Source organism: Mus musculus, chromosome 19, assembly GCF_000001635.26.
Source record: "Mus musculus strain C57BL/6J chromosome 19, GRCm38.p6 C57BL/6J".
Taxonomy (NCBI): Eukaryota; Metazoa; Chordata; class Mammalia; order Rodentia; family Muridae; genus Mus; species Mus musculus.
In genome coordinates, this window is record NC_000085.6 from 24,825,697 (window position 1) to 24,840,394 (window position 14,698).

General features: G+C 40.3%; 1 protein-coding gene across 1 annotated transcript in view; it reads right to left on the reverse strand.

The window, feature by feature from the left end:
- Pgm5 (phosphoglucomutase 5) overlaps positions 1-14,698 on the reverse strand; it is a 183,582-nt gene that overhangs the window by 147,436 nt on the left and 21,448 nt on the right. The window contains exon 2 of the mRNA NM_175013.2: positions 9,047-9,209. Within this exon, the coding sequence (NP_778178.3) occupies positions 9,047-9,209 (163 nt within the window). The remainder of the gene's footprint in view (positions 1-9,046; positions 9,210-14,698) is intronic.

Below are 14,698 nucleotides of genomic sequence, written 5' to 3' on the forward strand. Positions count from 1 at the left end.
CATCATGCCTGTCTGGATACTGCCATAGTCTCACCTTGATAATAATGGACTGAACCTCTGAACCTGTAAGCCATCCCCAATCAAATGTTGTCCTTTATAAGACTTGCCTTGGTCATGGTGTCTGTTTACAGCAGTAAAACCCTAAGACATTAGCTATTGTGGGTAATGCTACAAAGAAAATAGGAGTGCAGATTTCCTTGCACTATAGTGATCCAGCATCATTGAGTTTAGAGTCAGAAGAGGGATGGCTTGCTCATATGGAAGTTCCTTTTTTTTTCCTCCATACTGTTTCCTTAATGGTCATACCAATTTGTATAACTTGACAATTATTCTAGGCTTCTCCTTCTCCCTATCCTCTCAAACATTTATGTTACTTATTTTCATAGTAGCCATCCTAGCAAATAGAAGACAATAACTGTCCATATGATTCTTGAATTTGTTATCTTATTGTCTAACTAAAGAATGTTCCACATGTCCTGGGAAAGAACATATCCTGCTGTCATGAGACAGTAAGTTCTAGTCGTGCCTGTGAGGTCTGTTTGGTATAAAATGAAGTTCAACTCCCATGAGAACTTTGTCTTGTTGATCTACCCATTGATGAAAATGGGATATTGAAGTACCCTACTATTGTTATCCTGATACCCATTGCTTCCTTTGTATTCATTAAGATTTGCTTTAAGTACTCGGGAGCCTCATCACTGAGCACATATAGACTCATAATTCTTATGGGTTCTTAGTGAACTGTTCCCTTTGTCATTACATGGTAACCTTATTTTCACCTTGTAATAATTATTTGACTTGAATTATATTTTACCTAAGTGTTACCAGCCTTGGTTTCCTTTGGCATCTATCTTCCAGAACTATCTTTTTCTCCTCCTTCCCTTTCGACTCACATGTGCTCTTAAAGCTTCAGAGTCAACTACAGGCAGCCAGGAGATGAGATGGCTCCTTTTTGTAGTCATCCAGCAACTCTACCTATTTTAATTGAAGAAGTTAATCCAAGTATATTCTGGGATATTACTCATAGTACTTACCCACCCACTCAGGTGACTGCTCTCTGGTTGTTTCCTTGGCTCTTTGTTACTTTCTTCCATTTTTTGTGTGTCTACTTTTGTGATTTTGTGATTTTCCTATACTATTGCATGTTGATTATGCCCTCAACACTTGTAGATGTGCTCTAATTTTTCCTTGTGGTTAGTATGTGTGTATGTGTGTGGGGGGGGAAGGATTATCTGTGAATATGCATGTGTGTGTTGGTGTATGGGTATGTGTGTATCTGTGTGTGTCTTTCTTTGTGTATGTTAACATTCCATATGAATAATTTATGAATAGTTTATTTTTTTTTATTTATTTATTTATTTATTTATTTTTCCATTTTTTATTAGGTATTTAACTCATTTACATTTCCAATGCTATACCAAAAGTCCCCCATATCCACCCACCCCCACTCCCCTGCCCACCCACTCCCCCTTTTTGGCCCTGGTATTCCCCTGTACTGGGGCATATAAAGTTTGCAAGTCCAATGGGCCTCTCTTTCCAGTGATGGCCGACTAGGCCATCTTTTGATATATATGCAGCTAGAGTCAAGAGCTCCGGGGTACTGGTTAGCTCATCATGTTGTTCCACCTATAGGGTTGCAGATCCCTTTAGCTCCTTGGCTACTTTCTCTAGCTCCTCCATTGGGAGCCCTATGATCCATCCATTAGCTGACTGTGAGCATCCACTTCTGTGTTTGCTGGGCCCCGGCATAGTCTCACAAGAGACAGCTACATCTGCGTCCTTTCAATAAAATCTTGCTAGTGTATGCAATGGTGTCAGCGTTTGGATGCTGATTATGGGGTGGATCCCTGGCTATGGCAGTCTCTACATGGTCCATCCTTTCATCTCAGCTCCAAACTCCGTCTCTGTAACTCCTTCCATGGGTGTTTTGTTCCCAAATCTAAGGAGGGGCATAGTGTCCACACTTCAGTCTTCATTCTCCTTGAGTTTCATGTGTTTAGCAAATTATATCTTATATCTTGGGTATCCTAGGTTTGGGGCTAATATCCACTTATCAGTGAATACATATTGTGTGAGTTTCTTTGTGAATGTGTTACCTCACTCAGGATGATGCCCTCCAGGTCCATCCATTTGGCTAGGAATTTCATAAATTCATTCTTTTTAATAGCTGAGTAGTACTCCATTGTGTAGATGTACCACATTTTCTGTATCCATTCCTCTGTTGAGGGGCATCTAGGTTCTTTCCAGCTTCTGGCTATTATAAATAAGGCTGCTATGAACATAGTGGAGCATGTGTCCTTCTTACCTGTTGGGGCATCTTCTGGATATATGCCCAGGAGAGGTATTGCTGGATCCTCCGGTAGTACTATGTCCAGTTTTCTGAGGAACCGCCAGACTGATTTCCAGAGTGGTTGTACAAGCCTGCACTCCCACCAACAATGGAGGAGTGTTCCTCTTTCTCCACATCCTCGCCAGCATCTGCTGTCACCTGAATTTTTCATCTTAGCCATTCTGACTGGTGTGAGGTGGAATCTCAGAGTTGTTTTGATTTGCATTTCCCTGATGATTAAGGATGTTGAACATTTTTTCAAGTGCTTCTCTGCCATTCGGTATTCCTCAGGTGAGAATTCTTTGTTCAGTTCTGAGCCCCATTTTTTAATGGGGTTATTTGATTTTCTGAAGTCCACCTTCTTGAGTTCTTTATATATGTTGGATATTAGTCCCCTATCTGATTTAGGATAGGTAAAGATCCTTTCCCAATCTGTTGGTGGTCTTTTTGTCTTATTGACGGTGTCTTTTGCCTTGCAGAAACTTTGGAGTTTCATTAGGTCCCATTTGTCGATTCTCGATCTTACAGCACAAGCCATTGCTGTTCTGTTCAGGAATTTTTCCCCTGTGCCCATATCTTCAAGGCTTTTCCCCACTTTCTCCTCTATAAGTTTCAGTGTCTCTGGTTTTATGTGAAGTTCCTTGATCCACTTAGATTTGACCTTAGTACAAGGAGATAAGTATGGATCCATTCGCATTCTTCTACACGATAACAACCAGTTGTGCCAGCACCAATTGTTGAAAATGCTGTCTTTCTTCCACTGGATGGTTTTAGCTCCCTTGTCGAAGATCAAGTGACCATAGGTGTGTGGGTTCATTTCTGGATCTTCAATTCTATTCCATTGGTCTACTTGTCTGTCTCTATACCAGTACCATGCAGTTTTTATCACAATTGCTCTGTAGTAAAGCTTTAGGTCTGGCATGGTGATTCCGCCAGAAGTTCTTTTATCCTTGAGAAGACTTTTTGCTATCCTAGGTTTTTTGTTATTCCAGACAAATTTGCAAATTGCTCCTTCCAATTCGTTGAAGAATTGAGTTGGAATTTTGATGGGGATTGCATTGAATCTGTAGATTGCTTTTGGCAAGATAGCCATTTTTACAATGTTGATCCTGCCATTCCATGAGCATGGGAGATCTTTCCATCTTCTGAGATCTTCTTTAATTTCTTTCTTCAGAGATTTGAAGTTTTTATCATACAGATCTTTCACCTCCTTAGTTAGAGTCACGCCAAGATATTTTATATTATTTGTGACTATTGAGAAGGGTGTTGTTTCCCTAATTTCTTTCTCAGCCTGTTTATTCTTTGTATAGAGAAAGGCCATTGACTTGTTTGAGTTTATTTTATATCCAGCTACTTCACCGAAGCTGTTTATCAGGTTTAGGAGTTCTCTGGTAGAATTTTTAGGGTCACTTATATATACTATCATATCATCTGCAAAAAGTGATATTTTGACTTCCTCTTTTCCAATTTGTATCCCCTTGATCTCCTTTTGTTGTCGAATTGCTCTGGCTAATACTTCAAGTACTATGTTGAAAAGGTAGGGAGAAAGTGGGCAGCCTTGTCTAGTCCCTGATTTTAGTGGGATTGCTTCCAGCTTCTCTCCATTTACTTTGATGTTGGCTACTGGTTTGCTGTAGATTGCTTTTATCATGTTTAGGTATGGGCCTTGAATTCCTGATCTTTCCAAAACTTTTATCATGAATGGGTGTTGGATCTTGTCAAATGCTTTTTCTGCATCTAACGAGATGATCATGTGGTTTTTGTCTTTGAGTTTGTTTATATAATGGATTACATTGATGGATTTTCGTATATTAAACCATCCCTGCATCCCTGGAATAAAACCTACTTGGTCAGGATGGATGATTGCTTTAATGTGTTCTTGGATTCGGTTAGCGAGAATTTTATTGAGGATTTTTGCATCAATATTCATAAGAGAAATTGGTCTGAAGTTCTCTATCTTTGTTGGATCTTTCTGTGGTTTAGGTATCAGAGTAATAGTGGCTTCATAAAATGAGTTGGGTAGAGTACCTTCTACTTCTATTTTGTGAAATAGTTTGTGCAGAATTGGAATTAGATCTTCTTTGAAGGTCTGATAGAACTCTGCACTAAACCCATCTGGTCCTGGGCTTTTTTTGGTTGGGAGACTATTAATAACTGCTTCTATTTCTTTAGGTGATATGGGACTGTTTAGATGGTCAACTTGATCCTGATTCAACTTTGGTACCTGGTATCTGTCCAGAAATTTGTCCATTTCGTCCAGGTTTTCCAGTTTTGTTGAGTATAGCCTTTTGTAGAAGGATCTGATGGTGTTTTGGATTTCTTCAGGATCTGTTGTTATGTCTCCCTTTTCATTTCTGATTTTGTTAATTAGGATTTTGTCCCTGTGCCCTTTAGTGAGTCTAGCTAAGGGTTTATCTATCTTGTTGATTTTCTCAAAGAACCAACTCCTCGTTTGGTTAATTCTTTGAATAGTTCTTCTTGTTTCCACTTGGTTGATTTCACCCCTGAGTTTGATTATTTCCTGCCGTCTACTCCTCTTGGGTGAATTTGCTTCCTTTTTTTCTAGGGCTTTTAGATGTGTTGTCAAGCTGCTAGTATGTGCTGTCTCCCGTTTCTTCTTGGAGGCACTCAGCGCTATGAGTTTCCCTCTTAGAAATGCTTTCATTGTGTCCCATAGGTTTGGGTACGTTGTGGCTTCATTTTCATTAAACTCTAAAAAGTCTTTAATTTCTTTCTTTATTCCTTCCTTGACCAAGGTATCATTGAGAAGAGTGTTATTCAGTTTCCACGTGAATGTTGGCTTTCCATTATTTATGTTGTTATTGAAGATCAGTCTTAGGCCATGGTGGTCTGATAGGATACATGGGACAATTTCAATATTTTTGTATCTATTGAGGCCTGTTTTGTGACCAATTATATGGTCAATTTTGGAGAAGGTCCCATGAGGTGCTGAGAAGAAGGTATATCCTTTTGTTTTAGGATAAAATGTTCTGTAGATATCTGTCAGGTCCATTTGTTTCATAACTTCTGTTAGTTTCACTGTGTCCCTGTTTAGTTTCTGTTTCCACGATCTGTCCTTTGAAGAAAGTGGTGTGTTGAAGTCTCCCACTATTATTGTGTGAGGTGCAATGTATGCTTTGAGCTTTACTAAAGTGTCTCTAATGAATGTGGCTGCCCTTGCATTTGGTGCGTAGATATTCAGAATTGAGAGTTCCTCTTGGAGGATTTTACCTTTGATGAGTATGAAGTGTCCCTCCTTGTCTTTTTTGATAACTTTGGGTTGGAAGTCGATTTTATCCGATATTAAAATGGCTACTCCAGCTTGTTTCTTCAGTCCATTTGCTTGGAAAATTGTTTTCCAGCCTTTCACTCTGAGGTAGTGTCTGTCTTTTTCCCTGAGATGGGTTTCCTGTAAGCAGCAGAATGTTGGGTCCTGTTTGTGTAGCCAGTCTGTTAGTCTATGTCTTTTTATTGGGGAATTGAGTCCATTGATATTAAGAGATATTAAGGAAAAGTAATTGTTGCTCCCTTTTATTTTTGTTGTTAGAGTTGGCATTCTGTTCTTGTGGCTGTCTTCTTTTTGGTTTGTTGAATGATTACTTTCTTGGTTGTTCTAGGGCGTGATTTCCGTCCTTGTATTGCTTCTTTTCTGTTATTATCCTTTGAAGGGCTGGATTCGTGGAAAGATATTGTGTGAACTTGGTTTTGTCGTGGAATACTTTGGTTTCTCCATCTATGGTAATTGAGAGTTTGGCTGGGTATAGTAGCCTGGGCTGGCATTTGTGTTCTCTTAGTGTCTGTATAACATCTGTCCAGGCTCTTCTGGCTTTCATAGTCTCTGGTGAAAAGTCTGGTGTAATTCTGATAGGCCTTCCTTTATATGTTACTTGACCTTTCTCCCTTACTGCTTTTAATATTCTATCTTTATTTAGTGCATTTGTTGTTCTGATTATTATGTGTCGGGAGGAATTTCTTTTCTGGTCCAGTCTATTTGGAGTTCTGTAGGCTTCTTGTATGATCATGGGCATCTCTTTTTTTATGTTTGGGAAGTTTTCTTCTATTATTTTGTTGAAGATATTAGCTGGCCCTTTAAGTTGAAAATCTTCATTCTCATCAATTCCTATTATCCGTAGGTTTGGTCTTCTCATTGTGTCCTGGATTACCTGGATGTTTTGAGTTAGGATCCTTTTGCATTTTGTATTTTCTTTGACTGTTGTGTCGATGTTCTCTATGGAATCTTCTGCACCTGAGATTCTCTCTTCCATTTCTTGTATTCTGTTGCTGATGCTCGCATCTATGGTTCCAGATCTCTTTCCTAGGGTTTCTATCTCCAGCGTTGCCTCGCTTTGGGTTTTCTTTATTGTGTCTACTTCCCCTTTTAGTTCTAGTATGGTTTTGTTCATTTCTATCACCTGTTTGGCTGTGTTTTCCTGCTTTTCTTTAAGAGCCTGTAACTCTTTAGCAGTGCTCTCCTGTAAATCTTTAAGTGACTTATGAAAGTCCTTCTTGATGTCCTCTATCATCATCATGAGAAATGTTTTTAAATCTGGGTCTAGATTTTCGGTTGTGTTGGGGTGCCCAGGACTAGGTGGGGTGGGAGTGCTGCGTTCTGATGATGGTGAGTGGTCTTGATTTCTGTTAGTAGGATTCTTACGTTTGCCTTTCGCCATCTGGTAATCTCTGAAGCTAGCTGTTTTAGTTGTCACTGTTAAGAGCTTGTTCTTCAGGTGACTCTGTTAGCCTCTATGAGCAGACCTGGAGGGTAGCACTCTCCTTAGTTTCAGTGGGCAGAGTATTCTCTGCAGGCAAGCTCTCTTCTTGCAAGGCAGGTACCCAGATATCTGGTGTTCGAACCAGACTCCTGGCAGAAGTTGTGTTCCACTCACTAGAGGTCTTAGGATCACGTGTGGAATCCTGTGTGGGCCCTTGCGGGTGTCAGGCGACTCAGCTGGCAAGGTAGCCGGGGCTCGAGTGGAGTGGAAGGGGTTTGTGCCCCGGATCAAGCCCGGGTAGCCTGCTTCCCTATGTACCACAGTCTCAAGTTCCACGCGATTGGATTGGGGTAGGCGCTGTGTTCCACTCACCAGAGGTCTTAGGGTCCCGTGGGGAGTCCCGTGTGGGCCCTTGCGGGTGTTGGGCAAGACTCTGCTGGCAAGGTAGCCCGGGGCTCGAGTCTCGAGTCGAGCGGAAGGGACTTGTGCCCCAGATCAGGCCCGGGTAGCCTGCTTCCCTATGTACCGCAGTCTCAAGTTCCGCGTGATTGGATTGGGGCAGGCACTGTGATCCACTCACCAGAGGTCTTAGGGTCCCGTGGGGAGTCCCGTGTGGGCCCTTGCGGGTGTTGGGCAAGACTCTGCTGGCAAGGTAGCCCGGGGCTCGAGTAATAGTTTATTTTTAAACAATGTAAAAAGTGGCCATGGGGGGGAACAATAACAAATTCTTCTTCTTCCAGTACATCATTGTGCTGTTTTCCCTGGTGCTGGGAATAATTCACAATAATAACTGCTTTTTATTAAAACTCAGCTTACGCTCTCATAAAGCAAATAGGCTTGATATTCTAGATTTTAAAAGACTGAAGAGGCTAAGTGAACCAATGTACAATTCTGATGTGCATCTTTTATTTTTAAACAAAACAGCTGTAAATAACACGTTGACAATCACCACAAGGGAAAGTGACTAGAGATTAGGTTTCAGATGGTTTTTGGAGGGATGGTGTTATTTTTGTTAGATATGTATGATGGTTAGTCTTCATTGTCAACTGGACTGGATTTGGAATCACTTAGGAGACACATCTCTTAAGGGTGTTTCTGCAAAGGTTTAATTGAAGAGGAAAGGTCCACCCCACGTACAGGGCACCCCAAGTACAGGGCACCATTCCATGGACTGAGGCCTCACACTGAATAAAGGAGAAATACAAAGAAGCCAACTTTTGCTCCTCTCCCTTCTCACTCCCCACCCCCGGCCCCAGCAGCCTCACATTCCTCCCCTGTGCACCTTCCCTTCTCTGGTGAACTGTGTCCTCTCAAACCGTGTGCCAAAATAAGCCCTTCTTTCCTGAAGTCGCTTTGTGTCAGGAGTTTGTCACAAGAAAAGTAAACAGCACAGCATGTTCCTATAGTTGTGGGAGGTGGGTCTGTCTTTAAAAATGAACACAAAAATACTTAGGTATGGAATGTCTTCATGTTGAATTTTGCCTTAAAATATCCCAGGGGACAAAAATGAGAAAAGTACATGGATGGAATGGATAGCTGGAGTCTACTTATGACAGACTATACATTTCTAAAATTTTAAGAACAAATTAAGGACCTTATATACATAGCAAAAATCTCCACTGAGATCGAGACCTAAGCTAAAATTTGTCTCTCTGAGCAGCTTTGTGGTCTTCCACAGTAACTCAGCCTCCTGGGGCTTCAATTCCTTTATTTGCAGAATGAAAGGGATGTTTTAAATGGCCCCCAGGGTATGTTATAACTTTAAAATCCAGAGTACTCCGGTATCAACTATCCAGTCTTTCCCTTGGCTGAAGGACACAGGTGATCAAGAGACTAGCCCTGTGCATCTGAGAGGCTATATGGTTCTTCCTTGGAATCATATCGCCTTGGGCATCTCACTGGATTTTTCTGAGCTGATTCCTCTCCACTTTGCCTGCTTACCATCAGAGAAAGTGATAATATATGAGAAAAAGTGTTAAGTTAAGGCTTATTTGGAACCACATACCTCCATTGGCAACATTAAACTTCACTCCAAACTCTCCCCCTGGTCCTCCAGGACAGTGGCTGGCTGTTAGAATGATCCCACCAGCTGCCTTGATCTTCCTGATAATGCAGGAGACTGCAGGGGTCGACAAGATGCCATTCTGCCCAATAATCAGTCGACCAATCTAAAAAAAAAAAATACGGGAAATAGTCAGTCCAAGGTTCATGGACTTGAAGGCATTTAGACAGGAAAGTAGTCCAGGCTCTGTCAAGAAGTATTCAATCTCCTAGCCAAAGGAATCGGACAGACTCTGTGGTAGGAAAGCTGAATAAAAGAAGATTGTCTGTTCCACCTGAAGTCTCCAAGTCCTGGGGTACTCATATCTAGTCTTCCACTGCCACCTAATAACTACTTAAGGACCATTGGTTTCTGGTAGTTTGAAATCTCTACTTTTGAAGACCAACAGGTTTGCTGAGTTCACATAAGTTCTTACTTTAAGCCTGACTAAGAAACTATAATGATGAAGGTGTTAGAAATGACAAAGAAGAGGGAAAGGATTGCTTCCTACTTCTCTTTCTTCTTCTGTGTGATACTTTACTCTCGATTGCCACCTTGATGCCACTTAGAATCTCCATGGAAACAAATCTCCAGGCTCGTCAATAAGGGACTGTCTACATTAGGTTCACTGAGGGTGGGAGATCTGCCTTAAATGGCTGTTCAAATCTATGGTCTTGGACTAAGACTAGATAATAAGAAAGCCACCGAGCAGAAGCACACACAGCTCTCTGCTTCCTGACTGAGCATTCAGTGTCGCCAGTTACATCCTGCTCTTGCTGTCATGCTTTTGCGTTTCTGCACCAATGTAAGAGACAAAAACAGGGACAGCCCTCTGAAACATAGGATTCAGAGTCTCTGCATTGCACTGCTTTCTATTTTTCCAACAAATTTGCTTTCTCATATATTATTACCCAATACTTTCCATATTATTTATTTACTCACTATACATAACCTCCAAGAATGATTTATTCTAAATAACCTAGAAAAACCTGCAGAGACAGTGAGTGTGTGATAAATATCTGTGGATGGGTTAGCATTAAAACCAATGAACAAGTTCTGTATGAGAAATACATTGGGAAAGAGGAAGACAGAAGACAACACACACGATGATGTGACGGTTACCTTTGTCAACTTGACACAATTAGAGCCACTAGAAAGCTTCAACAGAGTAGTATCTACATTGAATTGACCCGTGGGCATGCCTGTGGGGGATTCTCTTAATTAACTGATATGGGGAGGCTCAGCCCACTGTAGGCAGCACCATTCCCTAGGCAAGGTCCTGAACTGTGTAAGAGTGGAGAAACCAAGGTAAGCAGAAGCAAAAAAGCATATATGGATTCATTCCTCTGTGTCCTTGACTGTGGGTAGGATGTGACTGAAGTTTCTGGCTTGACTTCCTCACGGTGATGGAGTGTAGCCTGGAACTATAAATTGCTTTTGTCAGGAAATTTTATGACAATAGAAATGAAATTAGGATACATGGACAGCCAGACTGTCCTGGTGGGAGTCAGGAGACTTGGACATCAGCTATGCTACAAAAAGGGTGAAAGAAAAACACTAGTCTAAGTAGAGAAGAAGTAAAACTTTGGAAAGCAGAGCAGGTGAATAAGTCCAGCATGCATGGTAGACGGCTCAGCCACATCTGAGTGTGCTCTTCTCATGGTGCTAGTGAGGGCTGCAGCAGGGTTTGGAATCACAGCTTAGGACAAAGAGATATTCTCATAAAACTCGCACTGTGTTCAGTACTAGAACACTTCAGAGCACTGAGGCAGGGAGATCAAAGCCACATCCAAGGCAGCTGCACTGGCAGAGTATGGGTTTAGGAAACTTTCTCTTCCCTACACTGGACCAGCACAGTGGCAAGAAGTCCAGTTATGAAGATAGTGGAAAGGGGTGCATATAATCAAAATATATTATATATGTGTGTGAAATGTCATCACTAAATACATATTACATATAATTAATATACCTGATCAATTTTAAAATGAATAAATAAAATTAAAAGCCCTCCCCCACTGAGTCAGGAGCTTAGCAGCTCTACAGGCAAAGGCCCCTCCCTCTCTGCGTGCTCTGGGAACTCGAGGAAACATAGGACACTTGAAGGAGTCTTACACACTAACATGACAGATGAAGGAGTCTTTTACACTAAAGTGACAGATGAAGGAGTCTTTTACACTAAAGTGACAGATGAAGGAGTCTTACACACTAACATGACAGGTGAAGGAGTCTTACACACTAAAGTGACAAATAAAGGAGTCTTACACACTAACAAGACAGATGAAGGAGTCTTACACACTAACGTGGCAGATAAGCATACCATGAAGCCCCAGGAAAGAATAAACCATAGTAGAGCAGGAAGTGAATGAGGACTTGGGGTATACTAAATACTGCAAACACAGCAAAAGTTTAAGAATCAATCCATATTTTTCAGCAATAACTCAGAAGTACTCTTAATTGTCCATTCAAAAGATACTGGGGGACAAGATGGTCATGGTGAATCAATGCTTTTACTGTCAGGAGTCAGGAGGCAGAGAGAAGAGGATCTCTGAATTTGAGGCCAGGATACTCTATATAAAGACAGGGAAGCATAATGAGACCCTACCTCAAAGGAAAAAACAAACAAACAGAACCCATTTGGTATTTGGTTTTTACAAGCAACACACAAACTTGCTAGCAAAGACAGACACAGTCTTAGAGTGAACAAATGGTAAACAGACATCCCAAGCAAATGGAACTAGAAAGCAAGCAGGTGTGGCCATACTAACGTTGACAACATAGACTTGAAGCCAAAATTAGCTGGAAGAAATCAAAAAGGTTCCCTGCATAATGATGAATGGGACAATCGACATGACAAAAGTTACAGTTAAAGAAATGATACACACGAAACATTGGCGTACTCAATTTCACTACATAAATACAAATTATACTTGATGTAATAGCACAGACCAACCTCAATACAGTGATGGTGGGTGGCTTTAATATGCCACTCTAACCAAAAATGACACTCTCACCCAGACCCCCTAAAAGATCAACAAGGAAATATTAGAGTTAAGTAACAGAGGTCAAATAGAACTAATAGACGTCTATGGAATAGTCCAGCCAAATACTCCAGAATATACATTCTGCTCAGCAGGCCATGGAAACTTATCCAAAGAAGACTGTACTTTAGGATACAAAGCAAGTCTAACAAATATAAGAAATCTGAAGTAAATTCTTCCATCTGATCACAATGAAATACACTAGATCTCAACAGCAAATGATCATGGAATGTACAAACTCAGAGATCAAACAGCACACTGCTAAGCAATCATCAAGGAAATTACGAGGAAAATTTAAAAATTCCTCAAACCAAAGCAACCCAACATACCAGAACCTGTGGTATATGATAAAGGACCTTTTAAGAAGAAAGTTTATAGCTATAAATGTCTAGTTTTTAAAAAAATAAGAATTAGAAGATTAGATAAATAACAGAAAAATTACCTAAAATTCCTAGAAAAACAAGACAAGACAAAAATCAGTAGATGGAGAGAAATTATAAAGATAAATAGAAATTAAATGATTAACAGAGAATTCAAAAAGTCAACGAAACAAAGAGTTGGTTCTCTGATGAGATAAATATGATTGCTAAGCTCCTAGCTAAACTGAGAAAGACAGAGCATCGGAGGCAGAAACAGAGAAAATAAAATTTAATAAAATTATTGATATTAAGGTGGACATTACAGCAAACATCAATAAAATCCAGATCATTCGAGAATATGACATAGTCTATAACACAGTCTAGTAAACTGGAAGATCTAAAAGAAACTGATAAATTTCCAGACATATATGATCTGCCAAAATTAAAACAAGAGGATATAAACAACACAGCTACGTGTATGAGAGAGAGAGAGAGAGAGAGAAGCGAGATTGAAGCAGTAAAATTCTGTCTGTTAACTCTAAAAGCCCAGGCTTAGTCCCTGTTGAATTCTACCAGACCTTAAAAAAAAAAGAAAATGAATTAACACAGGTGCTCCTCAATTTAGTTCATAAAAATAAAGAGGGAGGGAACACTGTCCCCATTTTCAAAGGTAGAATCCCTCTAATACCAAACCAATTAAGGACACACACACACAAATAGAAAATTAATAGGCCACCAACCCTGATGAATACACATACAAAGATTTTCAATAAAAAACTTGGAAACTGAATTCATCTACATGTTATTCACCACAACCACATTGTAGTCATTCCAGGAAGCAAGAAGGTTTTGACCCGTGCAGATCAATAAATGTGGTGCATTTCATCAACAGACTCAAGGATGGGAACCACAATGATCATTGTGACAGGTGCAGAAAAAGCCCCGGACAGAGTCCAACATCCTTTTCATGATGAAGCCCTGAAGAAACTCAGAGTAGAAGGAACACATTCCAATACAGGAAAGGATGTAAATGACCTTTATCCCACATTATTCTAAAGTGGGGAGGGGCTAAAATCATTCTTTGCAAAGCCAGAACGGAGCCAAAGGTGTTCACTTTCTCTGCTCTTCCTCAGTATGGTCCTTGACGTCTTAGCCAGCGCAGTAAGACAAGAGAGGAGAGTGGATACAGCTGGGAGAAGAAGCCAAGGACCCTCATCAGTTTTCACAGATGATATAACTCTGCCCAGGTCAGATCCTGACGACACCACAGGGAAACTCTCTGCACTGGTAGATGCTTTCAGCAAAGCTGCGGAGCGCAAACCAACACACACATATCAACAGCTTTTTTCTATCCCACGAACGTGCATGTGGAGAAAGAAATCGGGAATGCAATCCAATCCACCAGAGCTTCAAAAAAAAAACTCCGAAAAAAGAACTGGAGCAAGACACTAGCAGCAATTAGGGCATAGCTTAATTAATTAATTAATTAATTAATCAACACCGTAAAGCTAATTAGTTTTCACTAATTGATTAACAATTAATTAAGAATGCTTACCTATTTGATCTTAATAAATTTAATTAATTAATTAAAATAAAATAAAAAGAAGATATAGTAAATTGGCATCAATGATAAAGTGACCAAGGCTCTATTACTAAAAGCTATTCAATGCAACCTACCCTCCCCCGAAGTCCAGATGACATTCTTCACAGAAATATAAAAATAACCCTAAAATTTACGTGGAAGCATAAGGACATAGCCTGAGGAAGAAGAAGAGTGCTGGAGGTATCAGCACACCTGACTTCATGCTCCACAACAGAACCATGGTAACAAAAATAGCACGACACTCAAAAGAACAAATGGAAGACCTAGACATCCCCCACCACACAGCTATAACTGCCTGTGTTTGACAACACTGCAAAAGCATACACTGTAGAAAAGACAGTTTCCTCAATAAACAGGCTAGGGAAACTGGACATCCATGTGGGTATCCACGTGCAGAAATAAGAAGCTAGATCCCTACCTCTCACCCTGTACAGAAACGTGCAATACTACTATCTTATCAAATTGGCTTATATATTTACATTATATATCTGACAATGGATTAGTATCTAGAATACATGAATAATTTAAAAACTGAGAGAGAGATTAAAAGACAAAACTGAATCAGCAACATGAATAGAATAACAGTGGCTCTGTTACTAAAAGCTCTTCAACACAA